Here is a 21,924-nt window from a genome sequence, read left to right as displayed (position 1 = left end):
CCTTAAGGCTTTACTGCCTACAGATTTCACTTACCTAAAGGACCTCTGTAAGCCCTAGTCTTAACCCTGGCCAGCCAACTTACAGAGGTGAGTTCTGCTGGTCCCACAGAGGCCCAGGTAGGGTAGATTAGGCCACCTGTCCTGATGTTGCCACAGCACACTCTCAATACTAACACAAGTCCAAACTCAACTATCTTACAGGTATGAGCTGACTCCAGATGGCCAGCCCAGAAGTTGATGATGAACAACAACATCTTTATTTTTTAAATGTGTACATATGTATATTTTGTAACTTAAATCAGAACAGCCATTTGAAAAAAATACATACATATACATACACACACACACACACACACACACACATTCTTGTGTGCAGTATAACTGCATGACTGGATAGTATTAGGAAGAGGTAAACACATGTAAAAGCAAGAACTACTCTTTCTTGATTGGATTTAATTGTTTAAATCCATAAACAAGCAGCGTATTTGTGCCTAACAAATTATCAGAACCTCAGTGGTGAATTTTCACTGACATAGGACTCGCGTGAATGTATGCACCAAAAGTGTCCTGTCTCAGACACAGAGGGTGAGGGAGGTCTGTTTGTGAAGCAGCTATCAGTATTCCTGGGCAGTGACTGACCAAGGGAGGAGGCTTCTTTTATGGGACTAAAAAGTGATCCACCAAAAAGTGCCAAGAGCTAACTCTATCTAAGCCCTGCTGGCTGCCACCTCTGGTACTTCTCTGCCTGGAGGTTCGTTCATGTATCTGATTTGGAACTAAAATGTACTTTCCTGATGGCAACAATGTTAGTGATAGTACTCCAGTGTGGGATGGCCTGGGACCAAACTCTAGCATTTGGCATTATTTCCATAGGAAAATGTAAGAAAAGTTTCAAACCCAGGTCTACGTCTGCACTCCCATAGAGCACTGGAGGCTGCTGCCGAGTGTCAGTGCCAGAGAACAAGGGGCTTTCTGTATCTCTCTCAGATAGGTTTGGGAATTCTGCTCCACTCTTCTAAGAGAGGGCTGGTTCACCTAAACAACATGTTAAAAGCAAAATATGTAAATTGTATATTTAAACAAGTGCCTCTTCTGCATTTCAGACTTTATAAAACCACATATTCTTGTCCTTTCTCACGCTCCTAGAGCTGTTGTCGAGTCACATCCTCTTCACTTATCTACGCAGGCAGTACCCCCTGCCATCAGTTTCCTCTCCCTACCACTGCCTTCACTGCCACTTTTCTGAAGAATGGTAACATCTTAAAACAAAGTTTTTGTCATTTTACTCTCACTTATAAATTATTATTTCCTGCTTTCTACAAAATTCAAGCCCACTCCTTGTGTTTCAGACCTAACATAATCAGGTCTCCAGTTTTCTGCTACCTTATTCATGTGCAGATGCTCTGTTCCAGAACAGTCCATATATATCCTGTCTACTAATCCTACTTACCTCTTAGAGGCCTATGTCAAACCCACCTCCTCCATTAAGCCACCCCACACTGACAGGGCCTCTCCCCCTGACCTAGGGCAGCGGTCCCCAACTTTTTTGGCACCAGGGACCGGTTTCGTAGAAGATAATTTTTCCACAGACTGGGGCGGGGAAGGGAATGGTTTGGGGATGATTCAAGCACATTATATTTATTGTGCACTTTATTTCTATTATTATTACACTGTAATATATAATGAAATAATTATACAACTCACCATAATGCAGAATCAGTGGGACCCTGAGCTTGTTTTCACTTGCCACTCACTGATAGGGTTTTTTGTTGTTGTTGTTGCAAATGTCAGGTTTATTGTATTCATATTTCTAAATGGATGTTTTTAGACCTTGACCAAAATAGAAAGGGCTGGTTTACATTTAATGCTCCATTTTAAAAAGAAATAGTTAGCAGAAGAACAAATCAGATTGCAGTGGGGTGGAGAATGCATCATAGCTTTACAAAAATAAGAGAGACTACTCTTATCCTGGCCAAGTATTTAAAAACTCAGTCATTGGTTAGCAGCAGTCCTTAACATTTTTATACCCTCATTATAATTTCCTCACGTTGTAGAAGAAGCTAAGGGTCACTCTGAAGATATTTTTCACAACAGGCAATTCATAGACGAGAAATCTGAATGCAGGCTACACATGAAAAGATGCCTTGACTGCACTAAGTAATCAGAGAAATGTACATCTAAACAATAGTGAATTACCATTTTATACCCAACTGATAGGGTTTTGAGATGAGTCTGAAAGCAACTGATTTATTATGGTCTCTGTGCAGTCAAACCTCTCTCTAATGATAGTCTGTATTTGCAGCCGCTCCCCAGCACTAGCATCACCACCTCAGCTCCACTCAGATCATCAGGCATTAGATTCTCATAAGGAGCGTGCAACCTATATCCTTCGCAGTTCACAGTAGGGTTCGCGCTCCTATGAGAATCTAATGCTGCCGCTGATCTGACAGGCGGCGGAGCTCATGTGGTAATGCGAGCGATGGGGAGCAGCTGTAAATACAGATGAAGCTTCGCTCGCTCACCTGCCGCTTACCTCCTGCTGTGCAGCCCGGTTTCTCACATGCCACGGACCAGTATCGGTCCATGGCCCGGAGGTTGGGGACCCCTGATCTAGGGCATCTACTATCAACACTGTACATTTTTCATTTTAGCAAATCCCTGCCATGTAACATTTAATTTTTAAAACTGTTTATTAAATATCTACTACGGTCATATGCTAATCAACTACCTGTACTGTGACTGGTATTTAATGTTTCTGTTTACTCTCCAATTGACCTAGAAGCTACTTGAATTGATTTTCGCCCCCACCATCCAAGGCTATGCTAAGTACATGGCCGACGTGTAATAAAATTTGTTTCTGCTGTTTTGAGTGACAAATTCTCATAATAAAATGGGACAAGTGATGCCTGTCCTATCTACCTCACAGTGGCATTGTAATGTTCACTAAACAGACAAGTTGCTTGAAAATGATAAAGTGCCAGAGGAGTAGAGGGAATGTATCATATGTCACGTCCTGAATATCAGCAACCCTAAAACAACTACTGCAAGATGGCAGACAAAGCAGACAAGTGAAAACCTATCCGTCCTCTTCCAAACACATAGAAAACCTCGTTAAACCATGAACGACATTTATTTTAAACATGGTTGATTAAAAAGTAACACAGGTAGGGCTTCCCTGGTGGTGCAGTGGTTGGGGGTCCGCCTGCCGATGCAGGGGACGCGGGTTCGTGCCCCAGTCCGGGAAGATCCCACATGCTGCAGAGCGGCTGGGCCCGTGAGCCATGGCCGCTGAGCCCGCGTGTCCGGAGACCGTGCTCCGCACAGGAGAGGCCACAACAGTGAGAGGCCCGCGTACCGCAAAAAAAAAAAGTAACACAGGTAAAGTTCTGGTGATGATCCAAAGAGAAAATCTACAGCAGGGTATAGGAGTTGAAGGGGGTGTTTTGAAGAGAACCAGAATTTTAGCACACACCAGAGAGAAGGCAAAGCTACTATGTAAGGCACAGGAGCCTGAAAAGTTTTGTCATCAGAAAATGCCTTTGCTGCCAATGAGGACAAGCAGTTGGTTGTCAGCAGTGGGTGGAAACAATCACCTACTCTCTCCTACAGGACCACGGGGTCTGAAGTTACACACAGTTGACTTGGTGTGGAAACCTCCACACCTGGAAACTAATGTGAAAATTGGTTTAGAACCTGCAACCATGTGAAGCCCTGACAGAGGCAACCACAAAACTAGCCCTTAGGGTTGTCATGCCCACCTAGGGCACACGTTGGACCACTGTAGCAGATAATTCCCACTAAAGGGAAGCTCACAGGCAAAAATTATAAAAACAAAAACAATTTTAAAAATATGAAGCACATGGGAATACCAACTGAAAAATGGCCACTAGATGTATTTCAGCAAGAAGGAAAATGTAACATTAAGGCAGAAGTGGCATGTGGGAAACAATGGAGAGCAAAGAAATCTGTAAAATGTGTTGGTAAACCTACGTAAGTCTTGATTGTTTAAGATATATAAAGTAAGCAAGCAACCAAAAATGTTTGTAAAAACTGGGTTCAAAAAGCCTGTGGCACTGAAATGCTAGCACTGACATCTAAGAAGGACCATGAAGCTGGTTCAGAGGAATGTTAAAGTCCTTATTTAAGAAATTAAAGATAGTTTTCTATTTTAAAAATTAATTATTAGTATGTGGCAGTTACTAGTTTATTACCTTTCAGCTCCAAGTCAACCCATCTTTGCCCTGCTTTGATACTAGAGACACCACAGCCTCCTCTCCTTTGCCAGGGAGCTTGAGGTTAGGCTTCCCAAATGAGGGCACTGGAGAGACACCGCAAGGCCAGAGTGGGAAGAAGGGGCCTTTCTTTCTTCTACTGAGGTGCTTTTTTCCTGGCTGTGTGAGGGCCATCCTCAGTTACCAAAGCACCGCCACAGTTTACTCTTGGCTCACGCCCTTGGGCTTTGCAAACGTAAATATAGCCTTCGTGGTTCAGCACCATCCAGCACCCTCTGGCAAGTTTCTTTGCCACAAGTTGGTTGCCTGTTCCTATAGCAGCCAGACCTCTACTCAAAGGTTTAAATCTCAGCCTAGTGGGAAGGCAATTTTTAAGTTTCTAAGTTCCTTCCTTGTTCACTCTCCTTTATCCCTGGGGGTAGTATCTGCTTTCTGAAGTCGCTACTGCATACCCCTTAGAGTCTCCTTTTCTCCCCTTTTAGTAGGTAACTACCATTACTAGTTAGCCATTCTTGTTTTAAAATTTTCCTGTTAGGCTACCTGTGCAATGTAGTTTCTATCTCCTGACCTTGACTAAGTGTATATTAAAAATTTTAAGATAACCAATAAAATAGAGTAACAATAGAAAAATCAACAGAGCTGAAATATAAAACTTCCAAATCAGTAGTGAAGAAGAAAAAAAAATAAAGAGAAATTCAATACCCCCAAAAAAACAGGAAAGAAAAAAGTAGCATAGAAAAATATGATAAATAGAAAATACAAAAGAAGATAGGCAAAAGACTTCTAAATATATTTGTAATCACAATAAACCCACTATTAAAACCTGCAAGGGGGTCAAATTCCATGAAAATAAAAAGTACAGCTATATGCTATTTACAAGAGGTTCACTTCAAACACATAGAAGCGTTGAAAATAAAAGGATGAAAAAGATATACTCAAGGGTAGTTTAGATTTGTTTATAGTAATGGTAGCAAACATCATATTTAATGGTGAAACATTAAATGCTTTCCTTTTGAAATCTGGAATAAGAAAGGGCTGCTTGCTATCACCACTTCTACTCAGCCCTGTATTGTGGCATATGTAGTTGGGCAAGAAAAAATAGGTATATCTGACCAAAACTGTTGTTATATACAGATGATATGATCATGAGCATAAAAATCCAAAATAATCTAAAGGTATACTGCTAGAGTTAATCAGAGAGTTTCTAGCAAGATTGCTAACTGCAAAGTTAATATTTAAAAAATCAACTGTAGTTCTCTGTTCCTGAAATAGTTGGAAAATGAAATTTTAAAAAGATAATTTATAAATGTATAAAAGATCAAATACTATGAATACATCCAACAATAACCCCTATGGGAAAATTATGAAACTTTATTAGAAATGTTAAAGGGAATCTAACCAGATGGAGAGCTATGCTGTATTTGGAGTTTGAAGACCCAACATTACAGATGCTGATTTTCCTCACTGATCCTATCCTTAATGAAAAAAGAATCTCAATATGTAGTGTGTGCGTGTGTGTAACTTGATAATCTGATTCAATACACATGGAAACATAAAGGGTGGGAGGCCGTCAACTGGATACCAAAGTTTATTTTAAAGTTAAAATAATGAAAACAGTGGGGTACTAGTGCAGGGAGAGACAACTGGACCAAAAGAATAGAAAAGAGAGTCCAGTAACAGACCCATTCACACACAGATATTCAATTCATGACAGAGGTAGCACTACGAGCAGAGGGGAAATAGATTTTTCAATAAATGGTGCTGAGATAACTGGGTATCTATGATGGAAAATGTAAAAATGGTCCTTTACTTATACCACATTTAAAAAATCAAACAACTGCAGGTATATTAGACTAAGTGTGAAAGGCAAAAGTGTACAGTTATAAGATAAGAGAATAACTTTACAACTTGTGACTAGAGAAAGGTTTCATAAGACACTTAGAGCACTAACTATAAATCTCTACATCTTTAACTATACTCTCTATATTAAAATTAAGTTTGTCAGTTCATAAAAAGAAACTAGAGGAAAATGGAAAGAGGACATGGAATGGAAGAAGACATTTGCAACACATATAACTGTCAAATGGCTCATGACCAGAATATATAAATAACTCTTACAAGTCAATAGGAAAAGACCGACTGTCCAATAGAAAAGTGAACCAAAGATACATACAAGCACTTCAAAAAATAAATACAAATGGCCAATAAACAAAGGAAAAGATGTTTAACTTCATTAGTAATCAGGAAAATGAACATTAAAACCACACTAAGAGCTCTATACACTATACTGGCAAAAATAAAAAATCTGACTTACCCAAAATTGGTCAAGATATGGAAAAATGGGAACTCTCATACATTAATGGTGGGAGTATAAACTGGTACAACCACTTTGGAAAAGAGTTTGGCATTTTCTTCTAAAGTTGAAATATACATTCTCCATTAAAGTTGCACACTATACAACCCCAGAGGCTCCATTCACATGGTTAGATGTGTTTTACTCTAGTACCCAGCAATTTTATTTCTTGGATATTGCTTCTAGAAAACCTGCACACATGCGAACAAGGATGCACATACAAGAATGTTCACAGCAGTAGCTCACAACAGCCAAGAACTAGAAACAACCCAAATGCCAATCTCTAGTAGAACAGACAAATGGATTATGGAACATTCATAGAGGAATACTAGACACCAATGAAAACAAATGACCTAGACCTACACAAAACAACACAGATGAACAGTACAAACAATGTTGAACAAAAGAAGAATTAAAAAGAACATATACAATATGACTCCATTTTTATAAAGTTCAAAAATAGGCAAAACTAAACTATCTTGGTTTAGGTGTACACACAAAACTGGCAAAACTATTTAAAAAACCAAGTAAGTGATTAACATAAGTCAGGCTAATGGGGGAAGACACATATGGTATGTGGGGGAGGCCTTTGGGAGTGCTGGTGAATGTTCTGTTTCTTGATTGTTGCATGGGTGTTCACTTTATAATCATTCATTATACTTGACATTTATGGTTTTTATCATACTTAGCATATGTGTTATATTTATAACACACAAAACAGATTAGTGAAATAGGACTTCCCTGGTGGCACAGTGGTTAAGAATCCTCCTGCCAATGCAGGGGACACGGGTTTGAGCCCTGGTCTGGGAGGATCCCACATGCCGCGGAGCAACTATACATGTATGTCAACTATACATCAATAAAACTGTAAATAATCAAGAGCTAAACAATGGTTGCAGTACTTATATTTTAAATAATTAAAACTGGATAAAAGTAGACCTGATAGAGAGGGCCTAATGTTCTTCCTACTAGCAGCACTGTCCCTTCTCAGTGGCCCTCCAAAAAAACTCCTAGGCCTCTGAGGAAGAGTTTGAAAACCTCTGTTTTAAACTAAGAGTTAACCACAGGCTCTTAAACTAGCTGACAAAATTTAGATTAACATAATTTTAAAATTATATTTCTTCCATGCAAATCAAAACTATAATGAGGTACCACCTCACACCAGTCAGAATGGCCATCATTAAAGAGTCTACAGGGCTTCCCTGGTGGCGCAGTGGCTGAGAGTCCGCCTGCCGATGCAGGGGACGCGGGTTCGTGCCCCGGTCCAGGAAGATCCCGCATGCCGCGGAGCGGCTGGGCCCGTGAGCCATGGCCACTGAGCCTACGCGTCCGGAGCCTGTGCTCCGCAATGGGAGAGGCCGCAACAGTGAGAGGCCCGCGTACCGCAAAAAAAAAAAAAAAGTGGGGGTAGGGGGTGAGGGAGCAGCAGTAACCAAAAGTGGCCCGTACTCACAGATGTGAAGCCAAACACCTGTCCTTTAAGAAAATCAGAATGAATATGGAGAACAGAGGGTAAGTAGAAAGCATCAAGAAAACTACTCTTACGTAAAACACAGCAAAGGTGAACCAGGAAGGGTGCCCAAGGAAGGCTCAGCCTAGTAAGAGAATACGACTCATTATCGGTGAGGAATACAAGTAAGTCACTGAGAACATTTAGGTTTGGAAATTCATTACAAAAATTTTATTTAAGATTTCATGCCCTTATAAAAAGTACATCACATCAAGATAGCAAAAAGGACACTTTATGAGAGACTCACATCCACTCATCTATTTTACCTCATAATTCATTTCCTACCCTAACACGATAAAAACTTTTTTCCTTCTTCCTTTTGTTCCTTCTGCTCTGAAAGGGCAAGTGTCATGAGGGATATCTTAATAGTATGTGCCATTTCCTTGCCAGGAAAGCAACAGCTTCCTGCTGGCTGGACTAAAGAGAGCCACTGGCATTCCTTGTTCCCAGGCCAAAAAACTCTGAACTTAAATGCAACCTTTCTATTACTTGCACTCTCTCCCTGAGTGTCTCTCTTACACGCTGTACTTTAAAACAATCTTACATTTTAAGCACTCAAGAATTGCTTAAGAAATGATTAAAGGATCTAAAGTTAATTTAGTAATTAAACTTAGCAATGTTTTCTATAAAAGAATCTCAAAGTTAATAAAAATTATATGGATGGAGAAGGACCCAACAGAAAGAAGGGGGTGAATTCTGAGAGTATATACATTTTATAACCCTTGTCTCAGAGTAAGATCAATCCTACAAAATATTTAGAATGTTAAGAATGCAATTTACACAGTAAAAATGATTTGTTTTCAGCATGAAAGTATTTTTAATTTCCTTACTGCAGGTACAATGGCATCCAAGTCATCAATTTCTGTAATAGAAAAACAACAATAATAAAAGAATAGCTTTATCCACTGTTAGGCTCAGATGAAATGAGAATCTCTATTCAGAGGCAAACTTCAGACACAAAGGCAACATCACTAGTGCTTTCATGCACATGAAACTTTTCTCCAATAGTGGTGATGAGTGTATCACTGATTCAGACACAGATGCTTCACAGGGCAAAAAAAAGGGTAAAAGCTACCACACACCTACAAAAGCACCCTCTGACTCTGATATTAATCTCATTAGCAGTGTGCTCTTATTAACAGATCCTACTAGCAACATTTATGATATTATGTTACTGCCTCTTTAACTACATGGGTGAGCCTACATGGTGAAATCCCCAGTAGAGGCACTATCTCTCATGGGCCCCCATCTAAGGACTTAGGGATTTCTTCTCTTGGAACACAGTCCTGTCCTAAATCTATGATAAAGATTTCTCATTAGTAGGATGGCTCTTAGGTCTACCTTTTAGGATGAAGCCTATCTACCTAATAAAAGGTGTGAGGTGTCTCAGAGTAAAATCTCAGATGCGATGTATTATAGAGCTTAGCCTGGTCCAGCCTACAAGATAGTTCAGGTTCTTCTCTGCCAGATTCTTTCTGAATTTGACTTCTCTTCCTAAGACTATCTTCTTCCAACCAGCCTAAGTTAGAATTCACCATCTGGAAGCTCCTAGCCACTAAGGAAGGTCCTTCCTCTGATTATGTAGACTCCAGCCCTACTTAAGGTAAACCCCAGTGGCAGGTTCTCTAAATTCTCACCACTTTTTTCTAGATTATTCTGCTAGTTCACTGTTCATAAACTCACTTCCTTTACATAAAACGTGATTCCTTGGATTCCATCTCTTTCCCTCCATGTTTAGCTGGATTTTGATTGTTCTTCCTTTAGCCAAAACACATGACCCATGCTGTTTAAGTTCCTGACTTCAGTCAGAATCCTTATCTGAATCCACTTATCAAAATATAGGAAAGGAAAAAAATATGAGCAAATCTACAGCAGAGAATTTGGTTCACATCTTACATTGTGGTAAGGTACAAAGATCAAGTTATTCCCTGACCTGCATTCTAAAATCACACCTGTTGAATTGAAGCAAATGATCCTACATGAACCATGCTGAGTATCCTATCTGAGGGGAAGTTTCTATAGAAGGATTCTGAAATAAGTGTTGCTAGCACACCTATTAAAATGTTTATTAATGACAAGAAACTCATTGTTTAATTGCTACGCCAAAGCAAGTAAAATCATATTATTGCAGGAAACAAGGCTCTCTGAGATACAAGGCAACACACTTATACAATTCCACATCTCAAGTTAAACTTTCAAATTACATTTTCCCAAACAACAACAAAAAAACACTTTCAATTTCAAATGAGCTATATGGGAAAAAAAAGAATTCATTAATAAATAAATCACTTTAACCTTTTTAAAAAGTGGGGGTTTTTTTGGCCACGCTGCGCAGCTTGCGGGATTTTAGTTCCCCTGCCAGGGATTGAACTTGCACCCTCGGCAGTGAAAGCCCAGAGTCCTAATGACCACTGGACCGCCAGGGAATTCCCTAAACAGTGTTCTTAACAGTAAGATAAATTATTTTTATAGCCATATATAATCACACTTAAAGAGAACTGGGTCTCTATTTTGCCTATGATTCCTAAGCTAATTACATTTTTTTTTCCCTGTAAGAGATATTACTACTGACGAATCCCTCAATCTGACCAAGAGTGTAAAATGTAACTCTTCCCTTCAACAGATTTATAAATTTATCTCCTTTCTACAGATGTTTACTTTATATTACTTCTCATCACCTTAGAAGGAAATTTAATTTGTATATCTAAAAAACACAGTAAGTAGGAACTATCTTTAAAAAAAAAAAAGAGAGAAGAAAAAGAAGGAGAAGGAGGAAGAAGAAAAAAAAAGACACCTTCCAAGATCATAAATTCTAAGGATATTTCTCATTAGCCAATGACAGAGTCAAGGTTACACTGGGCCTAGCCAGAGTAATGTCATTTCTCATTTTAAGGTCCTAAAACAAAGGCAGCCCCCAGCTCCTTAAAGGATATATATATGTTTCTCTGTTCTGCAGACTAATCCCAACCAACTTTAACTGCAAGTTAGAAGTTTGTTTCCAGAACTGTTAGTGGTTTCCAGACACTTTCTACAACTCTGGGTAAAAACACTAATACAGTGACTAAGGAGCACTGTTTCCTCAAACCCACTGACATCTTGAGACTCAAAATTTAACCACCACCAACAAAGATCTTACCTAAGATTTCAAGTAGATCATTAGTAAATGCCTGAAATGCTGGGAAAAATTCCTCATGTTCTTCCAATTTGTTGATAATGCTTTAAAAAAAATGCAGTTTACACTGAATTTCCAACTTGCATCTCACTGGACATAGAACATTTCAAAATGGAAAGAAATTGTCCTGCTAATTTAAATATAAGTTTAATGATCATTTACTGCAATCCATTCTTTTTCAGCTCTTTGTTCATCTAGTAACACTTTTCTAAAAAAAAAGTCTATTATCAGTGTAATCATCTGTTCTAAAGTTAAATCTATATAACATTCCTAATATAGGAATTTTCTATTTAGCTTGAGGATTCTTAAGAGACCATGCTTTTATAACATTTTCTAAAAAGAATTGGCTTTTATATCCTGTATTCTATTAAACATTAAGAATAAGTATCAGTAATCAGTAAAACTGTGGGAAGGAGAAAAAGACCAATAGTGAGACATACATTCCTTTTAAAAGCATTAAGTATCAGAAAACTCAAGGGTCAGGTAAGGGTTCTTGGAAAACTTGCAGAACATATGTTGAAGTATAAAATCTGGGGAAGGAGGGAGGAAGAGTATAGCTATAACATTTTGATATTTTAAAAAAACATTAGGTTTTATGTCAGAGATGCCTAGCTTTTTAAAAAAATCCTTAACATCTTCCTATCAAATAATACACATACTCTTAGTGATTATTTAGTGATCAGTGATTGATGGTAATGTACTAAAAATTGGACTTATATATTCTGAATTCACATAAAGTTGCTAATAAAGTATGAATTTCTCCATATATAATTTGGAAACAAGCTTATAGCAATAATGCTGGAGTCCTGACCCACCCTATGTAAACCTATAGGCCCTAGAGTCTACTTTTATCTTGAAAATACTTGACATTCTCTCCATCCCTAAGGTGTGAGATTATTTTAGATTGTCAAGTTATTTTAAAAAATGCTATTCCAAACAGGAAAGGTAAATAACTTATGAAGTTTTGGAAGTCTTTAATTTTACCACTCCAAACATTCTGGATGGTACTTTGCAACCTTTTCAAAATAAATACCTTTGGAGGTCTTCAGGTCCCAATACCTGCATAACCTGTTCATTCACATCTTCATTAACCAGCCTACACAATTTTCCAACTGTGCTCACCAGCACACACAATGAGGATGAACTATCTGCAAAAGAGAAATAAAAGGATAGGATATTTTAAAAGAGAGTTTTCAAAATCATTAAATCAAACACTTTATGCTTCAGTTAGCCTTGATTTTTTTAACTACTTTTTGTTGATTTATTAAAAATAATTCTTAAATGGGGGGCCAAAAAAACAAAGGGTCATCACCTAGTTCTAAGAGTTCCTGGAGGTTTCTCACAGCATTGTTCACTTCTCCAAGCCTAGTATAAACTTCATTCATTCGGGGATAGACTCCAGTTAAAGAAGGCACATCAAATAATTTTTGGAAGTGAGAAACAATAGCTTGCAAAATTTGAAAGTCTGGCATATTGCTGTCCTGCCCAAAAGAGAGAAAGAAAAAGATAGTTTACATCTTAAAATTATTCCAAATCTTTAATAAAAACTTTCAAAAGAGAAATAGAGTTCTAGTAGAATATCTATATCCATATCATTATTAGTTTCTAAGATAAAGAGTACATTAAAATGTGAACATTTAGGTAAGTATTAGGTAGTATTACCTTTTCCTTATTTTCCACTTCTTCTAACATGGTATCTACTATAAACAACAGATCTTCAACTTTGACACCTTCATTTTCATCCTGCTTCTTTAAATTATGCCAAGGCACCAGTTCTGCAGATAGTATTTTCAAGGACTTATACAAATCCTTTACGAAAGAAACAATATGCTATTACTGATTTTTAAAGTTTTCATAATAATGCTAATAAAATATAATTATCCAAGCAGATTTAATATGTATATTAACCATCATCATTATTTTTTTAAAAAATACCATTATCAGTTTAGAAAAAGTCTGTTAAATTAGTTTTCTCCAGGCCTTACATATATATATATTGATTATCTGGAATCTGGATGTTTAAAGTAATTATACGTTATTTATTAGTAGCATATGTTATTCAAGTAATTATTTTGAAATATTGATGAATAAAAAATAAGCTTGTCCTTAATATTTTGCCCTTGATTTTTTAAATAAGATATACTGAGATGTAATTCACGTACCATAAAATTCATCCTCTTTAAATGTGCAATTCAGTAGTTTTGACTTATTTACAGAGATGTGCAATCATCACCATTATCCAACTCTAGAACATTGTCATGACTCCAAAAAGAAACCCTGTATCCATTTACAGTCATTCCCCATTCTCTCCTGCTCTCAGCCCTTGGGTAACTACTAATCTACTTTCTGTTTCTATGGATTTGCCTATTCTGAGCATTTCATTAAAAAAAATGGAATCATACAATAAGCGGCCTTTTGTGACAGGCTTCTTTCACTTAGGATATTTTCAAGATTCATCCACGTTATAGTATGTATCTCCAGGAAAGTTTTTAATTCAAAAGGATGCCTGAAGTAATTCGACTTGATTTTCATGACAGCCTACTTAGTTTTCCTGGCCTAGATATGTTGTCCTAATCTATTTAAAACTGTGCACAAGAGGCCGGGCTCCTGGAATTTTAGAAGTCTAAGACTGGTCAATCTATAAACAAATATTTACTGAGCATCTACTATGTGCACGGCACAGTGCTTGGCCCTTTAGAACAATGCCATCCAGAAGGAATGTAATGTGTGTCACAGTAATATTGTCTAGTAGGCACATTTTAAAAAGTAAAAAGAAGTAGGTGACAATTTTAATAATATATTTAACCCAATATATCCAAAATATTATCATCTAACAGATAATCAATATTTTAACTATTTTCCTCCATAATAACTCTTCTAAATCCAGTGTGTATTTTTATACTTGCAGCACATCTCAGTTGGGACTAGTCACATTTCAAGAGATCAAAAGCTACTTGTGGCTTAGTGGTTATTGTATTAGACAGTGCAACTCTAGAATACAGAAAGAAGTACAGGAAATTCTTACTTTTCTCAACTTCTTATTTTAGTCCTCCACTTATTTAACACTCTCCAATTAATACCCAGACCTCACATATTAATATCTTTAATCTTTCATTTGGTAAGAAGGCAGTTATCTATTTTAGCAATTCAAGGCAACACAATTCAGTGCCAAATAAATGTATTAAACAATACGTGCCACCAGAATTTGAAAAAAAGTCAGGAAGTCAGAGCATAACGATACTTTCATTAACCAATGTTTTTCATCAGTAAGGTGCAATTATAAAGAAAAAGTCTATGGTAAAAGCACATCAAATATAAAACTTTGCTTGAGAATAAAAGTATATAAAGCCCATGGACTCCTACAGATTTGCAAAGCCTGTAAAGAATATTCAACCCCTTACCTTTAAGGAAGCCAGCTGATCTGCCCACATTTCTATTATAGGAACAAGATGCTCAAATCCACAATCCTGAACAAGATCTTTATTAAAATGTTGGGCTCCTCCTTTGCTCTGTTTATAAATTATTACTGGAGCTCTTGGATTGTGAATAATTGAATTGATGCTCCTTAATACCTTTAAAAAAGACAGTGTTTTTAGTTGAAATGTTTACCACAGTCCTATCAAAGTGATATATGTTAAAGGAGTGCTTTACATATCAATGTAACATCATTACCGAGTTAGAGATTCATTGCACAGGATTCACCAAAACAAGTGTCTTTCAAAGGACTGTACAGAACAAGTGAGTGAAAAATGCTGTGTTATTTCTCTTTTTTTCCCATAGAAAGCTACAGGTCTCCTGAGAATTTGATTTCTGATGCTTATTAACAAGCAGTTTTGTTGTTGCTGTTGTTTGGTTTAGAACATGCATTTCAATGTTTTGCTTCTATTATATTTAAACTCTACTTTGAATTCCATTTTAATGGAAAAAAATAATTAATTCGCCTTCATTAAATTATTAATGAGCACAGGAACATAGTATTTCTTCTCCCTCTGCCTCACACCAAAGATTAAGGAGGGCAGCAAGAACTCCTAAAAGAAATCAGGGAGCTGATATTAGCTGAGTGTCAGAAGGTCATAGCACAATTCCCTTCCATGAGGGTGGCAGTGAACCAAGGGGGATTACATACATGTCTAGCAGTATGTATCCATACCTCGTAGTAGATTGTTAGCAAAAATTACTGCAATTATTACTCTTCCTTACATCCTCTCCCCTTGGCAGTATGACACTGCAGGTTCTCCCATCAAGAGGTAGAGTATTTCCTGCTCCTTGAATCTGGGGTAATCTTGGGCCTTGCTTTGGCATACAGAAAAGGAAGTTATGGTGTGCCAGCCTGAAGCCCAAGACTCAAGGGGGCTTGATTATTTCTGCTCTCTCCCGTTGAGATCTGCTGCCACATGGACCAGCCCAGGCTAGATGGTGAATGATGAAAGACACATAACCCAGTCAACCCAATCACTCTAATACAACTCCAGAGCCACTTAGCTGACTTGTACCAGATTGCAGATGCATGAGGGAGCCCAGCTGCAATCAACAGAACTGCCCAGCTGTCCAAGCACCGTAATATTAAAGGGGTGTTATTTTAAGTCACTAAGTTTTAGAAAGGTTTGTTACACAGCAAAAATAAACTGATACGTATATAAAGTCAAAGATAGAATAGAGCAAGGAGAGGAGGCAGCAACAAGAGAAGTCTGCCCTTTTACTTCTTCTGGTATGGTAAGAATATACCCTGTGACCAAGTGGACACTTTGGAAGACAGTCAAGCTTTGCTTTCATGGAAAAAAAAAAAAAGCTACCTATAGCTGGAGGACCCTAAAGGAGTGTCACTTGAACAAGAGGAAGAGAGGGATTCATAAGAGATCAGCTGGAAAATGCATTGCCCACAGAATGAATGGTACGATGCCAAGGTCCCTAGTTGGTAGGGAGGAAATAACTGCACACACACACACACACACACACACACACACACACACATTCTGTGATAGAGAAAAACAGGCAGTATTTGGTCATTAGCCACACAAAGGGCACCAGTGCTAGATTATACCAGCACCAGTCGAGAAAGATTCTACCCTTTTGCTTTGTGTTCTCACTCAACATTCACCCTCACTGACAACCTGGAAGAAGCTAGATATAGCAGAGGACTAGGAGTGAAGGGGAGCAATGAGAATAAAGAAACAGATCACACCCACTTGCCACACTGCTTATTTGGAGAAGCATAGGTCAGACATGAGATAAAGTAAGCATAAGGTAGAAGCCTTGAACTGGATGAGAGACTGAAGTTTTGACTGAGATTTGAATGACTTTTTCTCCCAACTTTTCAACAAGGAAACTTTGAAACATACAGAAAATAAAAAGAATATAAACAATAAATACTATATTATATAGTCAGTGTTCACCAGAAACAGAACCAATAGGATGTGTATGTGTGTGTGCAAATGTCTGTGTATTTATTTATTATAAGGAATTGGCTCACACAATTATAGGAGCTGACAAGTCCTGAGATCTGCAGTCAGCAATTGCTGAGATCTGCAGTCAGCAATGCAGCAATGCTGCAGTTAGCCAATGGCATAGTTCTAGTCTGAATTCCCACAAGCTTGAGACCAAGGAAGAGCCAATGTTTCAGTTCAACACTTGAAAGCTGGAAAAAAAATTGATGTCCCAGCTCAAAGGCAGTCAGGCAGGCAGAAAGTTCCTTCTTCCTCAGCCTTTTTGGTCTACTCAGGCCTTCAGGTGACGTGATGAGACCCAGCCACCACGAGGAGGGCTTTACCCAGTCCACCATTTCAAATGTTACTCTCCTCCAGAAACACCCTCACAGACACACCCAGAACAAGGCTTGACCAAATTATCTGGGCACCCTCTGGCCTAGTCAAGCTGACACATAAAATTAACCATCACAAGTCCACCCCTTGTCAACTTGGCACCCATACACTTTGCCTCAAACCATACTTAATCTCCAAATAAAGACAATAACAAGATCATGGATCACCTAACATGATACAACTGTGCTGTGTACAGCCAAAAATGTACTAACCCCTTTGCCAGAAGAAGAGGTAAAGTCCTAAAGTGAGGATTACTCTTCTCCTTGATACCCTGTAACTTAAAAACTATGATATAAAAATAACAGTACTCAAATATGATGACATAGTCATTATATGATAAGAGAATAAGAGCAGGAAAAGAACAAAGATATTTGCTATATATATATATATATATATATGTATTTACAAATATATACATACACCCATGTGAACATATTCATAACCAAATAAGGAGGAAATACACATGACAATTATAATCCTCATTTCTATAAGTCATCTTATGGTCACAGCTGGTATTTATCACTACTTTCTTCCATTACCTTTTTTTTATTATGTTTGCCTTCAGCAAGCACCTCAGCTGGTCCTGGTCCTTTACTTGCTGGGGTAATCCAAATCTTCATTCCTGAAGGGTCTGGGCCATTAGTAGTTCTGCCTAGACCAGGTTGTTGGAGTTTTCCATTGACCTTTATCACAAGGCATGGCAATACTAAGAGATGCCCTAAGGGATGGCCTGTATTCTAGACATTCTCTTCCTTTCCTTCCTTGTGGAGTGGTAGTACACTGCTCAAAGTTCTGCCCAGTGGGAGGATTTCCCTTCACTTCTTTCCTTCAGGGATGTCCCAGACAGAAGCTGTAGTGTTGCAGTTGTCTACTTTAATGTGGTCCCTACAGATTATGCAGAGCCACCTGTAAATCAGGCCTAAGTCTACCCTTCTTATGTCAATTGATCATAGGGAACTCCCCATGAGGCCACAGGTGCAGGCTGGGGGAGAGAAGGTAGTGCAGCAAGAGTGGGAAACCGCAGGCATTTGGCCACTGCTTCATGTAATTTATTGTGCCTTCAGGGCCTGCTCAGGCCCAATTTCACATGTACCACCTTCATTCGATGACAGAGTGCTGCTGTGCTCACCCAATTTTATTGGCTTCGTGGGTCAGATGACACCCAGCTCATGACGGGTAATTCAAGTCACATGGTAACTTTGTGGCCCACCGTTAAGCCTTTTACTCAGGCCCCGCAGCAGGCCAAGAGTTATTACTTAAAAGGAAAGTAGTTATTTGCAGAGGATGACAGGATCCTTCTCCAAAATCCTAAGAGCCTGACTTATGATTCACCTACAGGGGCCGCCAAAGGCTGCCAGCAGCATCCCTACCTGCCATGACAGTCTAAGCCCCATCGGATCTGCTGGATCCTGTTGTCCGAATGGCAGAGCAGCTTGCATGGCAGCCTGGACCGATGCAGAGCCTTCTCTTGTTCTGGGCCCCACTCAAAACTAGTGCCTTTTCAGATCACTCAGTAAATGGGTTGGAGTAACACATCACATGAGGAATATGTTACCTCCAAAATCCAAAGAGGCCTACTAGGTGCTGTGCCAGGTTTTTGGTTGTAAGAGGTGCCAGAGCAATAACTTATCCTTTACCTTAAAGGGAGATCTTGACATGCCCACACCACTTGAGCCCTAGAAGTTTCACTGAAGTAGAAGGCCCCTGAATTTTTGTTACATTTCTTTCCCATCCTTTAACATGCAAATGTCTTACCAATAAGTTGCTACTTCTTGCTCAGTAGGTCCTATCAGCATAACATCATCAATGTAACTGGCCAGTGTGATATCTTATAGAAGGGAAAGGTGATCAAGATCCTTGTCAACTAAGTTATGATATAGGGCTGGAGAGCTGATATACCCCTAAGGCATGACAGTGAAGGTATATTATTGGCTTTGCCAGTTTAAGCAAACCACTAGTGGTGGTCCTTATTGACAGGTATGGAGAAAAAAGATTTTCTCATCTCATTCAGAAACATTCTCAGAAAAACCCAGAACAATGTTTGACCAAATATCTGGGCACCCTGTAGCCCAGTCAAGTTGATAAATAAAATGAACCATCACAAACACCCATATAATCACTACCTAGATTCAATAATTGTTAACATTTTGCCATATTTGCTCACTCTATCTATATTTTGAGCTGAACCATTTGAAGAAACTGCAGACATGATAACACTTCACTCTCATACATACTTAAGCATGCATCTCTTAAAAGTAGGCATATTCTTCTACAAAGTCATAATGCCATTATTATAAATAAGAAAATTAATAATTTCCCCCCCACACACACCTACAGTCAGTATTTGACAAAGAATGCAAAATACACAATGGAGGGAAAAAAGTCTCTTCAGCAAGTGGTGCTGGGAAAGCTGGACAGCTGCATGTAAATCAATGAAGTTAGAACACTCCGTCACACCAGAAACAAAAAATAAACTCAAAGTGGCTTAAAGACTTAAATATAAGACAGGACACCATAAGACTCCTAGAAGAGAACATAGGCAAAACATTCTCTGACATAAATTGTAGCAATGTTTTCTTAGGTCAGTCTCCCAAGGCAATAGAAATAAAAGCAAAAATAAACAAATGGGACCTAATCAACTTATAAGATTTTGCACAGCAAAAGAAACCATAAACAAAATGGACAACCTATGTACTGAGGGAAAATATTTGCCAATGATGTGACCGACAAGGGCTTAATTTCCAAAATATACAAACAGCTCGTACAACTGAATAACAAAAAAGCAAACAACCCAATCAAAAAATGGGCAGAAGACCTAAATAGACATTTTTCCAAAGAAGACATACAGATGGCCAATAGGCACATGAAAAGGTGCTCAATACTGCTAATTGTTAGAGAAATGCAAATCAAAACTACAATGAGTGCTCGCTTCGGCAGCACATACACTAAAACTGGAACGGCACAGAGAAGATTAGCATGGACCCTGTGCAAGGATGACAAGCAAATTCGTGAAGCGTTCCATATTTTTTTGTTATAAAGCAGAAACTAACACACCATTGTAAAGCAATTATACTCCAATAAAGATGTTAAAAAAAAAGAACTACAATAAGGTACCACCTCATGCTGGTCAGAATGGCCATCATTAAAATCTACAAATAACAAATGTTGGAGAGGGTATGGAGGAAAGGGAACCTTCCTACACTGTTGGTGGGAATGTAAGGTGGTACAGCTACTGTGGAAAACAGTATGAAGGTTCCACAGAAAACTAAAAATAGAGTTACCACATGATCCAGCAATCCCACTCTTGGGCATATATCCTGAGAAAACTATAATTCAAAAAGACACATGCACCCCAATGTTCACAGCAGCACTATTTACAACAGCCAAGACATGGAAACAACCTAAATGTCCATCGACAGGTGAATGGATAAAGAAGACATGGTACATATATATACACAATGGAATACTACTCAGCCATAAAAAAGAATGAAATAATACCATTCGCAGCAACATGGATGGACCTAGAGACTATCATACTAAGTGAAGTAAGTCAGACAGAAAAGACAAATATTATATGATATCACTTATATGTGGAAGCTAAAATATGATATAAATAAATGTGTTTACAAAACAGAAACAGACTCACAAACATACAAAACAAACTTATGGTTATCAAAGGGGAAAGTTGGGGGAGGGATAAACAAGGAGTTTCAGATTACCAGATACAAATTACTACATATAAAATAGATAAACAACAAGGCTGTACCGTATAGTACAGGGTATGGTACTATATTCAATATCTTGTAATAACCTATAATAAAAAAGAATATATATGGATATATACATAACTGAATAACTTTGCGGTACAACAGAAACTTAACGCATTGTAATCAACTATACTTCAAGAAAAAATAATAAAAATAAAAATAAAATAAAAACCCAATAATTCCCTAACATCATCAATGCTTGGACTGAAGTTTAAATATACTGATATGTATAATATGTGACTATAACCCCCTTGCCAAAAGCTATGAGTTCTACTTTATATATTATTCAAGAACGGGAAAGGGAGACTCAAAACAACCACTTTAAGGAGAGAAGAGTTGGAGCTTCCCTGGTGGTGCAGTGGTTGAGAATCTGCCTGCCGATGCAGGGGACACATGGTTCAATCCCTGGTCCAGAAGATCCCACATGCTGCGGAGCAACTAAGCCCGTACGCTACAACTACTGAGCCGGCGCCCTAGAGCCCATGAGCCACAACTACTGAGCCCACCTGTCACAACTACTGAAGCCCGCATGCTTAGAGCCTGTGCTCTGCAACAAAGAGAAGGCACCACAATGAGAAGCCTGCACACTGCAATGAAGAGTAGCCCCCACTCGCCACAACTAAAGAAAGCCCACGTGTAACAACGAAAACCCAATGCAGCCAAAAATAAATTAATAAATTTAAAAAATACTTCAAAAATAAACAGAGAGAAGAGTAAAGCCATTTCCTTTGTTTCCACCATCAAGCCCAGGCTATTTGATAAATAAAAATAATAAAAATAAATAAACGAATAATTCCCTAATATCAGGGAATTATAAAGTATAAAGACAACATACCGTTTTCATACTGAATTTTTGTCCCTACTCATACTTCAAGTTACAACTCACAGGTCTCCTGGTAATATGATTTGAGATGTTTATTTTGGAGCATTTTTATTATTTATTTATTTATTTAGTTCAACAGAGTGTATTCAACATTTCACTTCTATTTAAACACATTCCAGGGCTTCCCTGGTGGCACAGTTGTTAAGAAGCCGCCTGCCAATGCAGGGGACACAGGTTTGAGCCCTGGT

The 21,924-nt window shown here is 38.3% G+C and overlaps 2 protein-coding genes and 1 non-coding gene across 12 annotated transcripts in view; 2 read left to right on the top strand and 1 right to left on the bottom strand.

Annotated features, from left to right (window-relative positions):
- Nucleotides 1-2,925, top strand: part of ESYT3 (extended synaptotagmin 3) — a 57,759-nt gene extending 54,834 nt beyond the window's left edge. For all 3 annotated transcript variants that reach the window (XM_019934233.3, XM_019934232.3, XM_019934231.3), the window contains one exon: nt 202-2,925. In XM_019934233.3, the coding sequence (XP_019789792.1) occupies nt 202-238 (37 nt within the window). In that variant the 3' untranslated portion in view covers nt 239-2,925. The remainder of the gene's footprint in view (nt 1-201) is intronic.
- Nucleotides 2,926-8,237: 5,312 nt separating this feature from the next.
- CEP70 (centrosomal protein 70) overlaps nt 8,238-21,924 on the bottom strand; it is a 79,794-nt gene continuing 66,107 nt past the window's right edge. For 6 of the 8 annotated variants that reach the window (XM_033855359.2, XM_033855355.2, XM_073803785.1 and 3 more), the window contains 6 exons: nt 14,669-14,839; nt 12,930-13,076; nt 12,580-12,748; nt 12,301-12,415; nt 11,232-11,311; nt 8,238-8,957 (listed from right to left, as the gene is read on the bottom strand). In XM_033855359.2, coding sequence (XP_033711250.1) covers nt 8,896-8,957; nt 11,232-11,311; nt 12,301-12,415; nt 12,580-12,748; nt 12,930-13,076; nt 14,669-14,839 — 744 coding nt within the window. In that variant the 3' untranslated portion in view covers nt 8,238-8,895. Of the gene's footprint in view, nt 8,958-11,231; nt 11,312-11,339; nt 11,398-12,300; nt 12,416-12,579; nt 12,749-12,929; nt 13,077-14,668; nt 14,840-21,924 lie in introns of those variants that run through there. The other 2 variants (XM_073803784.1, XM_073803783.1) reach the window with 2 other exon arrangements.
- Nucleotides 20,008-20,114, top strand: LOC117312295 (U6 spliceosomal RNA). The gene has a single exon (XR_004526552.1). It is a non-coding gene; the product is annotated as a U6 spliceosomal RNA (small nuclear RNA).

The sequence above is a fragment of the Tursiops truncatus genome, chromosome 4 (genome assembly GCF_011762595.2).
Source record: "Tursiops truncatus isolate mTurTru1 chromosome 4, mTurTru1.mat.Y, whole genome shotgun sequence".
Classification (NCBI taxonomy): Eukaryota; Metazoa; Chordata; class Mammalia; order Artiodactyla; family Delphinidae; genus Tursiops; species Tursiops truncatus.
The sequence above is the reverse complement of the archived record's forward strand: the minus strand, read 5'-3'. Positions and strand labels throughout refer to the sequence as shown.